Source organism: Taeniopygia guttata, chromosome Z, assembly GCF_048771995.1.
Source record: "Taeniopygia guttata chromosome Z, bTaeGut7.mat, whole genome shotgun sequence".
In the NCBI taxonomy this organism is placed as follows: domain Eukaryota; kingdom Metazoa; phylum Chordata; class Aves; order Passeriformes; family Estrildidae; genus Taeniopygia; species Taeniopygia guttata.
Window position 1 is genome coordinate 28,240,194 of NC_133063.1, and position 21,847 is coordinate 28,262,040.

At 36.5% G+C, this 21,847-nt stretch overlaps 1 protein-coding gene across 5 annotated transcripts in view; it reads left to right on the plus strand.

Moving 5' to 3' along the window:
• Positions 1 to 21,847, plus strand: part of ZNF608 (zinc finger protein 608) — a 94,331-nt gene that overhangs the window by 32,419 nt on the left and 40,065 nt on the right. For all 5 annotated transcript variants that reach the window (XM_072922748.1, XM_030257744.4, XM_030257742.4 and 2 more), the window contains exon 3: positions 6,174 to 6,429. In XM_072922748.1, the coding sequence (XP_072778849.1) occupies positions 6,174 to 6,429 (256 nt within the window). The remainder of the gene's footprint in view (positions 1 to 6,173; positions 6,430 to 21,847) is intronic.

Sequence of the window (21,847 nt, forward strand, 5' to 3'; positions counted from 1 at the left end):
CGAGTTTGCAGAGTTTATGCTGGTTACTATGGCTGATGTGAGTGACAAAGAATATAACTTTGGTACAAGGGAGACTTTTCTTTCTTGTTCCCTGTATCAAAAGCTTAGTAGCAGAGTATGTTTTAAGTGGTTTTTTTTTTTTGTTTGTTTGTTTTTTTGCTTAATAACAACTGTTCAGAATATTGAAATCATTCCAGATGTGAGTGATTTGCTGCTTTACGGGGTAAAAAACCTGATAGTTCTGATAATGTCTTTTTGCACTCTCCAGCTACTCAGCTGATTGAAGTGGAGAAGTTAATTTTAAGAATGGGAAATACTTGGAAACTGCAAGTAGATGCTACTTGTGTTACTCAGTTCAACACAATTACACAAAAGAAATTACAGTTTCTTGTTTATAGTACAATATTTGTAAAGCACAAATATATTTTTTAAGAAAAATATTATTCTCAAACAAAGGTTTCAAAGTGTGGTATTTGGATGAAATTTAGGCAGTTTGAATCACCTTTGTCTTTTGTTTATATTTAAGCTCTTGCGATTCTCAACTAAGTTCACCAAGATAAGTAATTTTCTTGGTACCTCTGATCTTCCTGAGCTTTGAATGTAAAGTATGTAATAGATTTGTCTGTCCTATGGCAGAAATTCCTTTCTACATCTATGTCTTACAGTATTTCTTTTTTTTTCTGTGCTGTCATTTATAGTATGACCTTTTTCCCCCACAACAATTTGATGAAGAATATTTGAAGAAAACAAAATACCACTTCTTTCAAGCATGATGTCACAATGCTTCTGAGTTGGCCTCTGATATGATTTACAGGCATGAAATATTGAACTGAGATAAAAATGAGATCTTTCAGACAAAATGGAGATTCTTTGCAGTAGTAATTCCTGTTGCATGGTAGAATACAAAGGAATAGCTTTAGGTTTTGAATATGTAAATTATCTGTGGGGCAATGTCTGTAGCATGAGGAGAATTATCTGGAAGTGCAGACATACTTCTGAGCACACAGACATTTTTCTCATGTCACATTCTCCCGTATTTGTTCTCTTCCAAAGTAGTTAGTTAATTTCATTAAAATTGCTTCTGATTTGTGATGCTGTGCATGAGATTACAATGAGGTCTTCTGGAGTCACTATTGCTTTAGAAAATTAAGATAGAGGCAAGTATACTTTATGTATAAACACGCTAGCATCCTTTTCACCATAAAATCTAAAGAAAAAAAATTGTAGGATTCAAAACTTCGAGATAAGGCTGAATTCCTTTATTTCCTGTTTTCCTTTCCAGACATAGTGATTCTGTGATGTGTTAATTCATAACTCTAAAGAACTTGTCAATATAATTTTCAAGGCTGGCAGTTTCTTAGTCCTTTCTGTCTTTATGTTGCCGTCTTCTAGAGGGAGGATTTAGGTTTGCAAAGGGCCAGGCTTGGTTTTTTAGTTAGATCTTATAATAGGATTCAGATCTTCTTTTCACATTCTTTCTATTAGAGCAGACATTCCCACTGGGAATGCTTACAGTAGATTTTTCTTTCTTTCACCATTTAAAAAGTGGTGCCTTCTGGGAAGAGCTTGTACTTAGCCTGAAATCTGCTCCTCTGCCTTTCTCCTGGCTGTGTTGGTGGATGGATTAAATGGCTTTTTTGGCATGTACATTTCAAAATCAGCTGGTGGACAACACTGCAGTAGTGTATGAATCACTTTGGTCTGAGATAGGTAGATTATGTTATCGTTGAGATATATCTTCAAAGACACACCTTCATTAAATCAAGAATGTGAGTTTTGATACACAAAACTTGATTCCAGCACATAAAGTGTTGGAACTCAAAATGTCCCTCAGACATTTTCAGAGGTTCCAGGTCTTGGTCAGAAGCATTTTAGACCCTGGCAAGCAGCTGAAAACAGCTGTGATTTTGAGTTTGAGCCATGGAATGAGTTACCAACTTTGAAGGTGGAACAAGTGGTCACAGAGGGTTAGATGGTATAGTAGAAGTAATTACAAATTAGAGGGGAAAATTTTTTAGTATTGTACAGGGGGGTTTAACACCTGTAAATGGGGGTTTTACTTTGTACAGGGTGGTCAGAAGTTCTAAGATGGAGGAAAGTGGGCCTGATCCTGTTCTTCCTCCTTCTTCTTCCTTGCCTCCATGTTCTTGGTGACGCTGGCACTCATGGATTGGTTTAGAGTAGAAAAGCACCTTGTAACATAGATAGTAGGTATTGGGGAAAATCTGTAAACATATAATACGTAATATATCATATAAAAGATAGCAGCAGCCCTGGGCAGGAGGAGAGAAGACGAAGACACCAGGCAGTGAGGGTGTTAGGAGTGTGTGTGTCTCTGCCTGGGCTGCTGACCAAAGCAGCCGCAGCGGGCGAAGACAATCTTTTAGATAACTAGCAATAAACTGCCTTGAGACCAAACAACAAGAGGCTGTGGAGTTTTTCTTTGGAAGCACGGGTTGGAGGAGAGACTTTGCCACCACACGAGGCCACTGAATCAATCCCGGGGTTCTCACAATAAAGTGCCTGAATGGCAACCTTGTTTATTAGGAAGTCTTGTCTATTTCTTGTTGATACGATAATACAATATTTCCTTTCTCTTCCATATGTGCTTCCTCCTACTGATGAATATTATGCAGCCACCAAAACAGATTTTTTTTTTTTTCCTAAATATTCAGATAAAGGATTGCTCCAAGGAGCTGTGACTACGTTGCTTGGCAGGCAGTCTTCATTTTCTGTGAGCTTTCTGCTAGTAAGCACCATAGCTCCCTGATACGATCAAACACTTGGCAGTGGAAAACCGCCATGAATAACACTGCAGCTTTGTAGCCTTTGTCACCAATCAGTTCTCAAAAGCTTTTGGAATTAGGTGAAGAAAATATTGCTTGAATATTTCTCTCTTTTTGTACTCCTTTGATTGTATGTCTAAAGAGAGTGTCTATGTAATAGCCTTCTTCAGATTTTCAATCTCATTGGAATCTTTTATGTGATAAACAGCAAGGCTACTGCTCACTATGCACCAACACCTGGGAATAATAACGAAAAAATAACAGTGAGAAACTGCAGAGCATCTGTTCTTGACATTAACTTTCCTCAGTTTGAAAGACTGCTGCAACCAGATGTTAGTCTTATGTGGCTTTCTTTCACTGGAGATGGCAGCTTTCCTGCCTCTCTTTGCCTCTAATACCTTACATCAGTGCTCTTTGGAGAATTCATGAAAACAATTGTGTCACCACAATGATCTGTAAGAACCACCACTTTGCAGTGCTGTTATGATTATCAAACAAGATGGGATAATTTTAAAACATGGAAATTTGGAATACTGTTTAAGCCTATTGTTTTTTTCCTTGTGGCTAAGGTCATACTGGTGCAATGAACATGTATCTTTGCGACAGTAAGTGTTCACTTATTTCTCAGCCAAAGGTTTAGTGCTTTAATTTACAGAGAAATAGCCCCGTTTAGTGCAAGCACCCCTATTTGGCCTTGTCCTGAGTTAATGTTTCTAGTGGAAAACATGAACATTTATTAGCAGGTCTAAAAAAGCCAGAACTGAGCACAAATATTTGTAACAAAGAACTTAACAGGATACACTGTCAGATCCATGCTTTTGCTAGCTCCCCTCACTGATTATAATAGTCAAAAATGGAAAACACATCTGTCAATTTAGTTCATTTAAAACATTGGCTAATTTAGTGTGAGCACAGAAAACACTTATAATTTTCTTTCTCTGGTTTAGTGATAACTCTATTTTATGGAAGAATGATGTTGTATGTGTCGTGGGAGGTTTTGCACAGCTTTACAGAATACCATGTAAGCTATCAAACAGGCTATTCATCAGCATTTTTTGGGTTTATAATCAGATGTGGTTTAGCTTTTCCTAAGTGCTAGGCTCCATTTACCTGCTGGTTACTGACCCTGGTTGTCTTCTGGTTTGAAGGAAGGTATATTAAGAACTCCTAAATGATGCGGGGGTACTCGCTGACCTGGTTTCACTGACAGAGCAACATTACACACCATTATGTAGGGAGCAGCGCTCAGTGTGCCTTCACTTGGCATCAGACAGCAGGAGCTGCAGAACACAGGATCATTGTCTCCTCATGCACAGCATCCACAGTTTGGTTTTGTGTGATGTGTGCTATTAGATACTGCAAGTAATAGCTGCTGCTGAGGGTCAGTTGATAATTGACTTTCCTGTGTGCATTCAAGTCTGCTCTGCAAAGCTTTCTGCCTGTTTTTTAACTCTGCAATTCTCTTGGCATAAAGAGAAGAATAAAGACATCACTGCTTGAGTGCATTGTTCTATGCCGCAAGAATTGCTTTAACCGGTAGAATTTTTATGGTATTAGTAGGTTTTTACTCCTTAGGGATGCCTTCAGTATTTATTTCGCTTTGGTTTTGGTGTTGTGGATTTTGTGTTTGTTTGTTTGGGTTTATATTTGTGGATTTTGTTTGGTTTTGTTGGGGTTTTGTTTGTTCTGTTTTTTGTTTGGTTTATTTGGTTTGTTTGTTTTTTTACCTACCTCTAACCTGAAGCTTTCATTCTCTCTAAATGAGGAATACTTTGGAGAAGACTGTGATTAGGTCCTTTCCTGCTTCTGCTTAGTTCTAATGTAATTGAGATCAGAATCTAGGCTGGTCATATAAAGATCATGCAAAACATTTTTACAAAGTTATTGAGAATTTAGCACACATAAGGCTTAAACACACAATTCAAAGCCTTGGCGCTCAGTTTGCATCAAAAAATAACACTAAAAACAACAGAATTGTTACAAAGGCCAATGGTAGCAATTGTTACAATTTTTAAAAAGTTCTTCTTAATTTGTCATTTTATGTTCTCATAACAAAGTGTCCATCTGATGAAGTGAGCTGATCTGTGATACATGTACATGTATCTATGTACATGTATTATCTATGTACATAATACCTTTTAGTCTGTCCTTTTCTTTGTATCCCCCTTTTGCTTTAGAAAAAGGAAAATTAACTTTGATCTGTGTTAAGATACATTTGAGCAAAAACCTAGATGATGTATAGTGAGTCATTACATCTTTTCTCTTGAGTCTTCTTATGAGGTCCAAAATTAAAAACTGCATAGTCATGAAGACATTTGATCATCTCTTTCAGTGCAGCTAAAAAGCAGCTATTTAAAAAAAAAACATTAGGTTGAAGAGTGATTTCTTTGAGAGTGGTATATGTGATCCAATGGGCTAAATGAACATGAGTTCCAGGTGGTGTAGCTAGTTGACTGGACACACTCATATCCTTATCTAGCTGTCTTTTATGGGACAAGGGACCTTAGAGTCAGAGTGAAGTATTGAAAACCCTCAGCCAAGTAAAATACAGAAAGTACAGAAAATCTATTCCTGAGTAAACTGGAAGTCATACAAGAGGAAAAAATAACTTCTTCAGTTCAGATGTTGATATTGTCTCTGTGAATTGTCTTGTGTTAAGACTGATTGTCTGGCAAGATGCATTCTTCTAAATATACATTTTGGAAAGCCTGAGAAATAAGATGGTTTGGCTCATTCTTATAAAAGTCCTCTCCATTATTCCAAATAGAAAGATCTAAATGCTATCTGTAAGGTATTAGGTGGATCATCCTAATGTATTTTAAATTATTGGATGACAAGAGATTGTATTTGATGCCATATGGATATTAGAATTGTTCCAGCTATTCATTTCTGTATGATACACATGAAAGAATAGCATTTGTATCCTCGTACCCATCTTTATAAATGTTTTTCTGTAAATAGAAATTAAGTTCCCAGTTAACAAAAATAATTTCCATCCACAAATCAGGCTCTGTCAGTGCCAAGAAAAAAGTAAGCTTAATCCTTGTTGTAAAATTTCATAATTATTTCATACTAACAGTCTATGACAACAGGGAATAGTCTAGTAGAAACTTAGCAAGTTGCGTTGTTTAGCATGTATGGTAGATATTTTTGTACTTAATTTTTCATGTGTGACATTTGGGCTAATGCCAAAAAATTTGAACTCGTAAGACTGCCATTACCTGTGATACACCAAATCTATACATAAAGAAATGCTGTCATGGTAAACTGGACTTTCTATAACTTTTTAAAAAATTATGTATGTATTTTATTTTATATTATTTTATTTTCGTTTTAGTTTTTTAACTCTCACAGCACCATTATAGTAAGTTTGTCTGTTGTTTTCAGGTTGATCCCCTGTTTACAGTGCCTGCACCTCCACCTCCGATTTCCAGCAGTATAACACCTCAGATTCTGCCTTCCTACTTTTCCCCATCTTCATCCAATATTGCAGCACCAGTCGAGCAGCTTTTGGTACGGACACGTTCAGTGGGTGTAAATACTTGCGAGGTTGGAGTAGTAACTGAACCCGAATGCCTTGGACCCTGTGAGCCTGGGACCAGCGTGAACTTGGAAGGAATTGTGTGGCATGAAACTGAAGAAGGTAAATTGTTTTTTCCATTAGGTATGTCTCTGAGGTATGTCGACAAGAGGGTATATGTTGTATCTTCCTGGGTGCTAGCTAAAATCTTGCTGATCTGTTGGGACATCATTGTATGCTATAACATATACAGCTTTACAGTTCAGCTAGTGAGCTTTTATTTTAAAAACAAATGATGAGTCTTTTTATTATTTAAAGCAACTGTGTTTTCCAAATGACCTACCATGTAACTGCAGCTAATAATAGAATTGTTTCCTCTTGCTATATTAAGAAAAACAGATGAAGAAATTGCTAATAGAATAGTATAAATGTGCTATTTAAATGTACATCATGGTGGGGGTGTTTCGGAGTGGATGTATGAATAGTTTAGATGAAAACTTAGAAAGCTGACTATTTCAGCTGATAAGAAATGCCACGATTACATAACAATAGAGGCCCCAGAGACACTGCAAAAATTCAATTTGATGTGATTATTTTTGCTTTTTTGTTATCTAAAATATGCTTTAAGAGGAAAGCTTTCAGCCTTGAAGAAAAATGTTCCATGTGGTAAAGAAGTGCTGTCAAAACCAGATTGATTTCTTTAATATCCTTTGAAGGCATTTGTCCGAGTAGGAGTGCTGGAGAGCTTTGGGGAACACTAAACATTGATTTGATTGTTATGATTAGAACAAAGTAAGTAGGAAGAGGATTATGCTGTGATATGCAGATTTTTCCATTTTGGGTTTCAAAAGCTCATTATTAAAATACCACCTTTCTCCTGCTAAAAATACTATGTGTACACTAAACTTCTGCAATTTTTCATTTAATAATAGCAGATGCTTTCCTTTATAGCTGTGTGAAAATCTTCCTGTGATAGTTCTTACATTTCTTTTGAGGATTATTTAATTTTTAGTGATCTATCTTCCTCAACAGTGAAAACAAGATTATTTACAAAATGATATAATGACAGAATATAGCAATGCATCGCTTCATGATAAATCCTCACATCCTTCAGGCCATATGCACAATGGCATTTCATCCTTCGCAGTGATATATAAGACCTCACCAAAGTGCTCTATGCTGTCCTCTCAAAAATCAATAGAGTCACATTTACTTGCTTTTATATGCTTTCATCCATCCATCTTTCTCTCTGTGTATGTCTACAGCAGATTCATCAGGTAGATTGATCCTTTTAGATTGTTTTTAAAGCACAGTATAAATTCTGTTTTAAAATATCCCTGCAGAGATGACTGCCCTCAGCAACTCCAATCTTTCTTGACTGGCCAGTATTAACTGGAGTTGGAATGTGTGGGTGTAAACTGTGAAATGGGTGTTAACATGAAAGAGCAGTAGCTGTTAATAGTGTTATTCTTGCTGAATAAACTAAACTTCTGAACCCAACTGAATTTAAGAGGCCTTCCTTGCGAAAGGTTTGGCACCAGAAATGAAGTATTAAAAAAAGTGTGTTCTGGTCAGGGTGACATTCCATTTACCAATATCTCAGCACTCTAATGGTTTAAAAACTTTTTGTTAGTTAATGGAAATGAACTCTCTTAGCCTTTTTCTAGTTTTGGCTAAAAGAATTTTCTGAAACAACTCAATTCAGTGATGGCTTGTTTGAGTGAAACTGTTATGAGTGTGCCTATTTTCATAGCCTTAAAAACACTCTTTGTGAGCACTACAACTATGAGTGACTACAAATATAGATAAAATGGGATTCTAAAATGCTCTAGAAATATAGCTAGAGTGTAGATTAAGAGACTTAAGATCCTTGATATGATATCATATTGTGTGGTTTGTACCATGCTGTTTGAGTGTTTCAGATCCTGCTGACTGAAGAAACTAATACAAATTTGACTGTTTTATCCCAGAGTCCACAATCAACACTGTATTAAGAAAAATGAGTTCCTAATGATGATTTTTGCATTTTAATTAACTTTTGATATTTGGAGCACACATATAAGTATATATTTATGTGTTTTCAAACTTTATGACATGTTCATGAAAGCAGCTATATAGAAGCTCGCATGGGACCATTTCTGACAAATTCTAGGAAATAGCATACAGATGGGTCCTCTTTTTACCTTTAATAGAAAAATTATATTATCAGATACTCATTTTCTCAAGTTCTGATTTTGACTTTAGGACAGAATACAACCTTTCCTGAACTGGTGTAAATCCACCTTACTTTAACCAAAGTCTTTGTAACTAGGCACATCAAAAACCATCTTGACATTCATGATGACACACAAATTTTTTTTGTGATTTTCATGTGTTTCTTTAGTTTTCTCTCCCTTTACTGCTTTCCAGCAGTAAATAAAAACAATCCATGCAAACTGACACTTTTCTGGCTGTCTATATATCTCATAGCTTCTTAACATAAAACAATTTGAAGAAGGTAAGGAAGGTATGAACATTTCTAATCCTGGCTTGTGTCTTGAGATATTGGAATTATTTTGCATCTAGTTTAGCCACTCTGTAAAATGAGTTGTGATGTGATAAGGTTAGGCTTGTAGGCTGGCTGCATACTCATAGGAACCAAATGTGCTGCTAAGCAGCCTTCATGTGCTGCAGCAACTATTTGTGGGAATGCAAATACAGAAAGGATGTGGTGAATCATAGTTATTACAACAAGAATAGTAGCCTGAGTGGAGAAAGATAAAATTAAATCGTTTATGCAGAACTCGTTATTAGCATAAATGTAAAACATACTTCATAAAAGAGAAGGTATATATTGAAAATTCCTGTTATGAAGCTATCTGAAATACCCAGTTTTATTTATAATGAGCAAGTTGTCACATTCTGTTGCATTTGTTCTTTGAGGTCAGAAAAAGGATGATCAGGCTTATGAGTCATATTTTTAAGATAATCACTTCAAGGGGGGGGGCAGGGGAAGAAAACAACACTGGATTTCAGACAAAATTCTGAAAGATCAAAAAGGGCATTGTTACAGCTCTTTTCATCACTTCCACACTTTATTCCGTTGACTTGATTAAATAAATCAGACAGATCATTTTTCCCAGAGTGTTTTAATCTTTAGAGGTGTAGAGGGCAGCTGGCCTGTGATATTTAATTATAGGGGGTGGTTACTCTTACAGTTGACTGAGTTATCACATGGTCACATGGGCATTTTTCAGTTGCTCCACTAAGCTTTGTAGTGTTTAATTGCTAGTATGTATGCCATAGGCATTGTCATCTGTATAACAACCTTGTTTGGATATAACTTGGTAGTGGGTCCAAAGTGGTGGTAATGGCTGTGAAACAGAACACTGAAGGGACTATCTAAGTCTATCCTGTGGGACAGGAAAGAGCAATTTTTATGTGGGCAAGTTGACCTGAAACTGACAGCTGATGTGGATATTTGAGACCAAAAGCTATCTGCAGTAAAAGTCCTTCACAGAGAGCAGCTTGGTAGCATAAACTGGAGTGTGTGTGTTTGTTTGATTGGTTATTCTGATGTTCTGGGAAACAGCTGCTAAAAGTCTCTATTGCTATACTGAGAAAAAGTTTATCTTGAATCACATACTTGCTAAATTGTGTGCTTATCTTCTGGGAAAACAATTTTTAAGTGAGCAATAATTGCTTCTTACTGCCTGGAGAAAATAAAAATGACCCAGAAAAAAAGGGAAACCACCAAACAACTTTCTAAATTGCTTAGAGCTGGCGTTTTTGTTCAGCCTCTCACTTGCAGTTGCCTGGGTCACGTTCTGGTTTTGGTTCTGCATCTAGCAGAACAGTCTGCCTTAGTAGGAACCAGTAGTTCTGACGATGTCTTCTTTTCCTGAAAACTGTGTAGGAGACAGCTCTTTCTGCCTTTGTGTGCAGAACAAGCTGTCTACATGTGGTGACATTCTTCCTCTTTGTGCAGAACAGGTGCAAGCTGCTGCTGTAGAGTAAAAATAATGGGGAAATGAGTTGTGTTTTTTAATCAGTGTTAGCTTGTTGGTCTTTATAACCTGAGACTAGTTGCCAAATAGAAGAAACAGATGCTGGATCTCATAAACCTGGTGGGATAATTTCTAGGGTATTCCAAAATTGTTATAGCATCAGTTCTTACACTATTTTGCAGAATTTTTAGAGAAATTTAGTATAAAGAAGAAGGCTTAGATGACAAAAGGCATGTTGGTATTTGTTGTGTATATGGTTTTCCAGCCTGCCACTTTTGCAACTAATATGCATAGTTGTTTTGAAAATGTTATCTGTTGCACAGAGCTGATGTGGATTCCTCTTTGCCTTACTATGTGGTCTTAGTTTTGCAAAGACTACTTTAAAACAACAGTCTGTTTTAAATATCTTTGTTTAGATATGGGTTTGTGCGTGTGTCTGTAAGTAAGGGTGTGTATGTGCTAACAGAAATAGAATTAGAAGAATGAGTAGTCTGGCTGTCTGTTATTCCTGTTAGCAATTTTTGTGGTTTAAAAACTTACTTTCACAAATACAGAGGCATGATCAAACAATGAAACTTGTAATGGTGAAAACCATGTCAAATATGTAAGGAAACAAATGTAGAAATTAGAGACTTTTATCAAAGAACATTACAACAATTCGTAGAAATTTAGAGAAACATGTTATATCACACTTTTGTCTTGAACTCAAGCAAAGTTTATTGAGAGAGGCAATATGCTTTATTAAACTTAGTGATATAGTTATAAAGAACAGGTTTTCCTTTAGACTGGGTGCATTTATATTTCTGTGTAATGTAGACCATTGATTTGCTGGGTACAGGGGCTGGGTATTGTTAACCACCTTATTTTATCCAGAATTGTGTATTTATACGTCAGAAGCATAAAGATAACTACTGGTCAAAAATCAGTCTTTGTTATGTCCACGTTACAGAGAACTGGTCGGTGGAGATAAGTAGGGGTTTTGGCTAGCTACATTAACAGAACACCTAAAATCCAGCTGTTTTCTCCTGCTGCATGGGTTGTCTGCTGAGTATGACCATCACCCATTATCATAATGTCATCTGTCAAGAAAAACCCTTTACATGTATTTATATTTTTACATGCTATGTTTAATTTTTGCTCTTTCAACTGTATGTGATGCCAGACCCAGTACATCAGTGGATTTAAGGAAGCCTTAAATATGTGATTTTTCTATAGACTTCCAGATGTCTTACTGTATTATCTCAGGCACTTGGAGTCTGACATGTATTATGACAGACATTTATTATTACACAGAAACTTGTAGCAGAAGAGATATGCTCTGCATCTCACAATGGAAAACGACAATCTTGCATAAAAATGTTTGTGGTTTGTGGGAGCTCCACCTCCTTTGCAGAAGGAATCTGGGGTGTACACAGACAGTCTGAAACAAGTTTTAAGAGTCGCAGGATTCATACCACAAGATGGATTTAGCTGTAGTTAAACCAAGATTTGTCATGTCTGAAGGGGTCATTTTGATAACTTCAGCTGTTTGTCTGACCTTATCAGAGTATGCACTTGTTTAGGGACATAAATTTTGGCATTGTCCTCTAACTAGCATCTACACTGTTTCTTGTGAATTTCCTTAAAACATAGAGCTGGCCAGTGTTAGAGCCAAGAAATGCCTACTACTTGTAGCCTGTTTTATACCATTTTCATCTTAAATAAATGAAGCAAATAGTAATTTTAGAGTATGTCCAGAAGCCCCTCAATTGGTTTTAAACCATTGTGACTGACTTTATGATCCAGGTGTACATGGTTGTGATGTAGCTTCAGTGAGTTGCCCCGAATCAGATGAGTCACAATAACCAATAACCTTTGCAGGCTCTTTGTTCTCAGCAAACAGTACATAAATCATGTCAGTATAAACATCAGTGAAGCAGAAATTCAAAATAGGTTATGGATGGTCCCTGCTGGCAGAGGAATGGAGATGGGAGATATTTCGACTTTCCTGAGTTTTCATTCTGATTAAAGAGCTCTTTTTTTCTGAGAAAAGAGCTCCTTTTCCCAAAAATTTCAGTTAGTTATTCATATAAACATAAATTAAAGTTTGAAGATGTTTGATAAGATGATATAAAGCACCACAGATTGGTGAAGAGCTGTAAAAAAAAAAAAAAAAAAAAAAAAGAGGTGAAAACAGAACCTCTGTTAATTTCCAGGCTTTCGAAGTGCAGCAGAGAAGTTAAGCTAGCTCTTCTTCCCAATACCATTGCCTTAGATTTTTGAAGACTGCAGACCAACACTGGAAGAAAAGCATTTAGGAAATTTATACTGTTAAATATAAAATTTGTTATTTAAATGTCAGCATTCCTCCTTGAACATAAACACCCCACAGGGTCTAACCAGTGCTAGTCCTAAAAATTTGTTTAGAGAGGCTGTACACCTCTGTTACATGGAGGAATGTGTGATTTCTGTATGGACTAGTGCTTGTCTTGTTGGTCCACTCAATATACTGATCTAATGCTAAGGAAAGTGTAGGTGCAATGCAGACCCAATAACTGACCAAAAACATCAGAAGTGTCTTATTTGCTCTGGGTACTAACAGGCATCTTACCTAAAGGGATTTGGGAAATGCCACATTTTCCAGCTGAGGGAGAATTTTGGTGTAATTCTCTTGGTATAACCCAAAGCAGAGAATGAAAAAACTTAACAAATTCCAGATAGTGCTTTCATAAAACTCTGCATATTGCCAGACTCCTACAGAGGAAGACTCCCTGCGCTGCTTGTACATACATAGAAAATTATCCCTTTTACAAACAAGCATATGGGGGCAGGGATGGTGCCTAGAAAAAGGAAGGAGGATAATTGAGATTGGAAACATTTGCTTGGAGCTATTTGAATTTGAAACTGAGCCTGCTGAAGCAGTGAGGTTATGAACACGGAAGGAGCTGCTTCAAGAAAAGCAACAGTTTTGAGCATTTATTGCTCAAAATTAAAATCTCAGTAGCAGCAGATTGCTTAGAAGTGAGACTGTTCCAGTACAAAATACTTGCAACATGTGATGTTTGGATTTATAGATAGCAGGGGGAGAAATGACTGCTAATGAAGTGTGTGTGCATCCAACTGTTTCCTTACTAAATAAATACCATTGGAGTAGGGAATGAAAGCACAACTGTAATAGCATCTTTAGTTGGTGTGCTTCAGGGATTAAACCACTTATTTAAAGATGTTATCTTGGTCAGTATTAATTTCATGAGTAGTTTAAACAGTTAGGACGAGCTGTTGTATTCCAGTTTTACTATACTCCTAATCGGCAACAATCTTCTTCATTAGTGAATGAGGGGTTGTCTTGGTTAACAAGACTGCATGTTTTTACTAATACAGATTAATATACATTTTAAAAATAATCATTTTTCTCCACTGTTTGAGGCTAAATAATGAAAAGCTGCTTTTGGCATCGGGACTAATTTTGCAGTACCAGATCAGTGGCTGGCCTAACAAGAAGCTTTTCATTTTTTTAAGAAATAGTAGGCACTTATATTTTGGTATCCTGAGGTGTATTTGTAATTCTTTCTAGTTGCTACTGATGTAGTAGTAACTAGCAACTAATCTGGAATTTTTGGTGGGAAGTAGCAATCCAAAAAAGCAGGAGGAAAAACTCAATTAAAAATTTTGAACAGTGAAGAGCACTTTGACCTTCAGGGTTAATAAAAGATTACTGCTTATGTTTTTGTTCTAGAAGAGGGAGGCAGGAAACACAGAGAATGAAAATGCAAAGGGTGAGGGAGAAAAAAATAATATACATAAATAAGAAAAGCATAAGGGAAATGGCTTTCTTGATTTAGTCTGAAAAAGTAAGTCTGGATTTACAAAACCTAGTGTTGCAATAGAAAGCACAGTTGAAGTTCATCAATTTTATATCCCCAAGTGCTCTGAAATTTAGGGTAATAAAATCCCCTAGAAACATCTTGGATGAAAAACAAAAGACCAGTATTAGAGCATTTTGCTTTAATTTGGGCTTTCAGGTTTTTTTTTGTTGGGTTTTTTTTTTTTTTTTTTTTTTAAAGAGTATCAACTAAATCAAAACACTTACACATCCACCAAAATTAGCACTGGTTTGAGCATACTAGCTGTAAATTTAAATCTTAATAGAACTTAAAGGGGATATAGTTGTGGAAATAAAAGACTGTAGAATTAATTCTTTTAGGGCAGATTTTTTTACCATCCATACTAAAGATTTATTCAGAATAAAGAAGAATATTTTAGAAAAGCCTTAAACACCTTCTTTTCCCCTCCTTTTTTTTTTTCCCTCTGTTTTAAGATGTTAAGTTTATTTGGGATGTTTACTAGGCCTTCACTTGGATCAGTACTTCGTGTATTTAAGTGATTTTGTTTTGTTTGAGTTCTGTTGTTATTTCTGTTTGAGTGTTAGAGGAAGATCAGGCTATTTGCTATTCCTGTAGTAATTTATTTAACTGTATAACGATCTCAAATGTAACTGAGTTAGTTGTCAGGAGATGACAATTCTGTCGTCAGCCCCTAACACTGAAGATAAGTGTTGTGGAAAATCAGTTTCAAGCAGGGGTAGGTCCAAATTAATTTTCAAATAATCTAGAGGTGGTTTGCTTTCTTTTTGTCCCCATCACTTAAAGCATCTTCATTTTTCATTTAAGTCGGTTGAAGAAAGTGATTATTTTTTACTGCCTGTTTACTTTCCCCTGCAGTGACCAAACCTGTACTTCTTAACCTTGCATTCATATTGAGCTGGCTTTTATGGATCTTTGAAAGCCCTGAGGCTATGTGACCCACTCTAGCTGGGATTTAGAAACAGTAAGAAGAGTCTCAGGTTTCACTAGAAGAGCTGCTTTCCTTAGGGAAGAAAGAAACTGATGTCACCTCTTAGCATAGTATGACTTATAGTGTGTTACAGATTTTAAAAAGAAACTTACTTTATAGGTTATTCTCTACAATTTTCTGAAAGTCCTAAAAATTAAGACTGTAGGTTCTGTGGAGAAAGTTTTGCAATAAATTAATATTGAAAGATTTTGTTCAAATGTCACTCTCACCTTTGACAGTGAAGGCAGTACAAGTTTGTCTGCATCCAGGCCAGTTTCATCCAGAAGAATCACTAGCTGTTGGTGGACTTCATATAGCTTCAGACTAGGAAGAGTCACTGGTTATAAGACTGAGCAATTAAAAATAGTTTTAAAAAAAAAATATTCGGGGTTCCAGACAGACTCCTTTATTTAGAAGTGATATAACCAGACGGAAGGCCAATAGATGCTACTAATGTTCATTCCTTGAATGAAGATCAGATTAATTTTTGCTGAATGCTGGAGAGAATGGCATCCCCATATAGTTGCACACATTAGAAAAAGTCTTTCATTTTTCTGTTATTGTGTAAAAGAAAAAAAATTCCTTGATATTCTTATAAAAATTTAAAATTCAGCATTTTTAAGCACATGTGACTCTTCAGTGGAAAAATAATTTAGTCCTTTGACAGTATCTAATTTCTGAGACTTTTCAACTTCAATTTTTTGCAAACCCCACTTATACTCATTTCTTTCAGGGTGTGTGTTACTTAAGATAGGAGTGAAAGAACGGGGATCTGAAACATAATTACATAGAAGTTAATTTTTCATTAAACTGCATACTCAAGGTTGGTTAAAAACAGATTTGTCTGGGGAAATGTCCAAATATACTTCAGGGGTGGAAGAAAAGGTGGCAGCAGTATTGGTGGTGGAAATGCTGCTGGAGATATATATATATATATATATATATATATATATAAAAATATTTTCTGTTGTTGTTTGTTGTTGAGGTTCACTTTGTTTTGTTTGGGTTTTTTGGGGTTTTTTTGGGGGGAGGATGTATGTATCCCAAAAGCTGGATAATCTGATTTCCTTGAACTTTCCTCATTCCAGCACCTAAACTTCTGTGAGCCTCAGCCTCTATGCTGGTGTGCCAAGGTGCTGCCAATTGCTGAACAGGGAAGCTGCTGTAGGTGCCAGCTGACTTGAGATGGGTTTTGAATGACTGCACCTCCCCTGCAAACACCTTCCTGATGACAATAGGGATGAAGTAGTATAACATTTTAGTAATTTATTTGATTGTACTCACTGAAGCTTCTTCTGCAAGAACTGACAGTCAGTTTCTCTATTGGATAAAGATAAAAGGCAGCACAGAGGTCCAGATTTAGTAACTGATGCATTTTCATGTGAAATATGAATGGATAGGCTAATGCTGTGTCTTTTTACTTTGATTCTGCCCACACAAGTGGCACATGAGATTAGTATAAATGAGGGGGAAGAGGGACTCTTGACGGGCAGGAGTAAATCTGTAGTTGGTTTTGCTTCAAGGCAGTAGGTGGTGATTGCATTACAAATGATTCTGTTGGTCTAGACAAGCAAGTGACAGGAAATAACTTAGAGAAAATGTTTTTGTATCCCCAAAGTATTATCTTTGAGAAGCACAGTTGGTAATGCTGTTGTGAAAAGAAACCTCCATTTGGACAGACAGCTGATGCAGGCAAAGCTGCTAATTTGTTTTCAGCTTCAAGGAGATTTAGTCTTTGCATCTTTGGCAATAACACGCAATGTAATTGTCTCCTTTTCCCTTAGTCTTCAGTCTAGATACTTTGGCTTAATGTGGCTAGTATAGGGCTGGAATGTTGACTGAATTAGCTGCACCAGATAGCTTATCCTAATAGGTGAGGAGAAGTTATTCCAGCACTCTTGACTTTGTAGTATGAGAGAAGAACACTGGCAGTTCTTTTCATTGTTGCATCTAGTGGCAGAAACCCTTTTAAGCAGACTGGAAAATAAATTGTGGGGTATGAAAGGGAGGTGACAGAACTAGTGTTCTTGCACTGGCAACTTTACTCAACTATTAGAGGCTCTCTGTAAATAACCGCTTTGCTTTCATCTATTTTCTGCCTCTTTCTTTCACAGAAGTAATTCTGCAACACTACAATTTTTAAGTACTGCAAAAAAAGCTAGCTGTGCAATAGATTTGTTTGCATTCCTGTTATTCAGTTTGGCATTGTTGGTGGACAGCAGCTTCATATGTTTGGAATATGTGCCATTAATATACCACTGGTTAAAAACTAGCTCAGTTCACCAAAACTGCAATCTTCAGTAAAGGCACGTAGCACATCATTGAGCAATTAAATTATTTAATCAATCTAGTGGTTAAGCTTGGGTCAGCTTTGAAGGGTAAATTTCATTGCTGGGATACATTCTTGGCTATGAATGCATGAATAATCTGTCTTTGAACCTTAAGATGCACAATAGACACAATAACTCTTGAGTTGAACTCTTCAGAGTGGGCTGATTTATGGGCAGCTGTTGAAAGTGTTCCTAGTCAAATTATTTTTTAATCTGTGAAGTAGAAACCTGTAGTATATTAATTACTTTATACCATTCCAGTAGTTGACAGCAAAAAGCTGTGCAAGTTTTTACTATGAGTTTTTAATTTATAAATTAAAGATTAAAATGAAAAAGTTATGATTTTGACAGGGTACATTGCCATTAAATGAAAATCACTTGTCAGGGCTCCAGCAGACAAATAGCTGAAGGCATTATTGACCTCAGCTGCTCAGCCAGTTGATCTGTGTAAGTTGTCTCCCATTTAGCAGAGGCAGCAGCGGGGGTTGTGCATGCTCTCAGTGCCAGCAACTTTACAGACCTGCGTAAGCCAGCGCTAGTTTAATTTACATTAATGCCCTGATTGCAGGTGACCAAGGAACTGATGAACATTTATTTCTACCTTTCTGTTTCAAGGTCTAGCCTCAAGAAGAGGGCAGGCACTGATGTACAGGAGGGTGTAGCCAAGATTCCCTATGCCAAGATTTGGCCACCTTGGTCTGCTGGAGGGCACCTGTTGCTGGAAGGGTCAAGAGGTCACTTTTGTGAGTGACCTTTTGCAGTAGTGACTTGGCATGACACCTCTTCAATGCTGGGGAGGATTGAAATGTCCTTGTCTCAGTACCCCTTTCTGAACTATTGTTTTACCCAGTGCTTACAGGGTTTACTGATTGTTGTAAGGCGTTCTGAGTAATTAAAATTGTGTCGTGGAAGTTAGGTTTTTTTGGGAGTTCTGAGAATTAGTAACAGAAGGAGCAACTTGATTTTATTTTCTTTCAGCTAACAGGCCAAACAGATGGGGAAGCAGACCTGGAGTGGTTTTGCTGGCTGTCTGCCATGATTCTGTAAATTTTGATTTGTATGGATATGTAACAGTTTCATTTTTCCCTTTTTAGAAAATGTAAATGTAAGTCTTTGGGAAATTAATCACTGGCTTCCTGTGAAATGTGCACTTGTAAAACAAATGTTGTAGCAGTGTGCCATGCAAACCCTGTGTTGTGTCAATTAGGAAATGTGACATCAGCAAACTCCATAGACTGTCAAAGGCTAAAGCATTTTTCAAAGCATTGTTCATTCACAGCTCTCCAGAGAAAGAATTAAAAAATTACAGAAATTTGAACTGCAGTTCAGTACAATTTTATTTGTTTTCTTTGGCATTCAAAAGGCACAGGGGTTTTAATTCTGCCCAAATGAGAATCTTAATATCATTTGACCTTGCACTGTTTTGTATTTGAAATTAACAAGACATTAATATTTTCAAAATATGTAGTAATAACCAAGTGTGAGTTGATCAAAACTTGGATATCCTAAATTTAAAAGTTGCATGGGAGAAAGAAGAAAAAAACCTTTGGTCTGTCCCTCACCACTTCATGCTACTTTTGGCACCTCCTCACCAGAAGAACCTGCAAGCAAAAGTTACTAAAGTTTTTATTAACTGTGGTATTGACGATGATGTATCTATTAATTACACACCAAGAGGGCTACACTTAACAGTAAAAAATGCTAGAAATTTAAGCACATGACTGACAGCCTGGGTCATAGTCTTTATATTTTTGTCACTTTTTCCCTGGAAATTTTAAGAACTGAGCTCTTTACTGCTCACTCAGCATTTGGATCCTTGAGATGAAAAGGCCTTTCCTTCAAAGAGTTTCATGTTGTTATTGAAATGGTAATTGGATCTATCCTCAGTCCAACTGTGAGTATTTTAACTTCCGTAGACTTGGGATTTTCATTATTTTCAGATTTGTACTTCTAATGGAGGAGGTGATTTGGGCAATGACTAATTTTTAATGCAAAGATTAATTGCAAATTTGGAAGCTAGTTGCTGGTGACAAGAGTTTAGGAAGTCACATAGACTATTTGAGCAATATGTGCTCCATAATGAATGATCTTGCTGCTCTAATAATTTTTTCCTTTACTGGTGACCTTTGCATCTAGAGTAGCTCCTTACTGACAGATTCATATTTCTGTACAGAGTGGACAGTGAAGTACACATAAATCATGGGATTTTTTTAAACTAGTTGCCAGCAAACCTTTGGTTTAATACAGTACACTCTCAAGAAAATGTCATGACCTTGAAGTGCTTATCTTCAGAAGGGCAGTGCTTGAAGACTAGCAAGTTTTGGTGTATACCTTCTACTGTAATCTTTAGTACTTTCTGGTGAAGAAAAATTATTTTAACATCATGTCTTTGGGAGAGTTACCAATATTTTGCTTTAATCTCTACTTTTTGCTGAACTGGACTTTAGTTCCTCTCTTGTGAAGTCTTACCACCTTCAGCTGTCAGTGTGATGAAGCAGCATGAAAATTGCTATCATTGTTATCCAGGAAAGACACTTTCCCAAGGGAACATATTGCAATATGATACCACTGTCATCATAGTAAGTAAAGTACTACTGAAAAACATGATGAGACACAACTGTATTTCCTGTGCTTGGTGACTTGGTTTTCATTTTTCTCTGGGGAAAAACCAAAACAGCCTCAGGTATAAATACTGTTAAAGTGGCTAAACTGTATTCAGGATTAAAAGGTCCTTGTGCTAAACATTACACAAGAACCTGCAGACCTGAGTCAGAGAAAAAGATAGTTGAATGTGACAGTTTTCAAAATGCCACAGTACAATTTCCATGTCTAAAGGAAAGAGGCATCTGCATAGTCTACAGTGGGGTCTTTGTATTGGTGCTACAGCACCAAGAACTGCATTAAAAACCTCTGGTGTTCTCTAATAATATTAGATGTACCTTCCCATTAACAAGCTCATTTTCTTTAGACCACCCAACATCACATCTAACTTGCAGCCTTTTTATCCCTGCAGTCTCCTTCCTACCCTCCCCCAAATGTATGGTGCTTGTGTATTCATGTTTTTTGCTTTCTGCTCACGGAGATATCCAGCTGGGAAAATATAGTGTGTACAATTCTTTCTGCCTTCAACTGACATTTCTCATAAATTGCAACAGAAACACTGCTATCAGCAGCTAAATAGCAGGTATAATACAGCTCTACATAGCAGGTCTCAGCAGGACACAGAAACTATGGTTACCAAATTTCCAAAGAAAAAGGGTTGGGAGGCAGAGTTTTATATAAGAATAACTGGGGAAGGGGAATGAGAAACATTTAAAATGGATTCAGTGAAAGCTGCCTTAAAAAAAAAAAAAACAACCAAAAAAAAAGCTTATAGCACTGACTCAGTTGCTTCACATTCACTTTTTGCTGAATTGTTTTAGAAGACCTCACAAGATATTTCTGTTATAAGCAATGCAAAACAGTCTTTCCTAGTTGGTTCTTAAAAACACTCTTACCCTCCACACATATTCATTGAAATACTTGTTGGTAAACGTGTAATACTTAACTGCTGCTGTAGTAGAAAGTGTTTATAGCAGAATGCCTGGGTCAGCTACAGTGCATTTATAGTTTGATGGAAATAAACTAGTAAATATTATTATGTTCCTAATCACAGGACTTAATAAATTTCATTTTGCCCTCAGCTCTATTCAGACTCAAATCTTGACTGGAAAAGGCTGGAAAACAACCTCACAGCATAGGTTAGAAAATATGTCACAGTATTTATTGGCATAGGATTTTTAAGGTTTTTTTTTTTTTTTTCATGTATGGGTTTTTTTGTTGTTGTTGTTCTGGGGGGTTTTGTTGCTTTGGGAGTTATTTTTAGTTGGTTTGAAGAGGATGTTATGCTGGATGAGATCTTCTTTATCACAGGTTGGTCTGTTCTTTGTGACCATGGTAGTGGAAAGGAAAGGAAACAATGATCTTAAGTTGTGGTAAGAGAGATTCTAGTGACATATTAGAAAAGCATTTCTAACAGCAAAGAGAATGAGGCTGTGGATTAGGTTGTCTGGCAGTTTGTGCGGTCTTCCATTAAAGAAAAACCTATATGAACATTTTTCAGGATAGATGCTGATACTGCTTCAGAAGTAGGAGCAGGATGGACTGCTCAACTTCTGAAGTCCTCTTTGCTCTTAGTCCAGTGCTGAAAGCAGGATACTTTTGGATCTAGCTTTTGTTTTGGGTTTTTGTTTTATTGCATTGGTTTGGTTTGGTGGGTTTTTTTGCTTCTCAGATGGAAATTTCCTAGGAAATTAGGACATGTTGTGTCACCTTCCTCCTTTCTTTTTCCCCTTAGATTAAAAATTAGTAGAACAGCATTAGTGAAATATTTTTAAAAGACCATAAAAAGGAAATTGTTCTGCCTAAACAAGG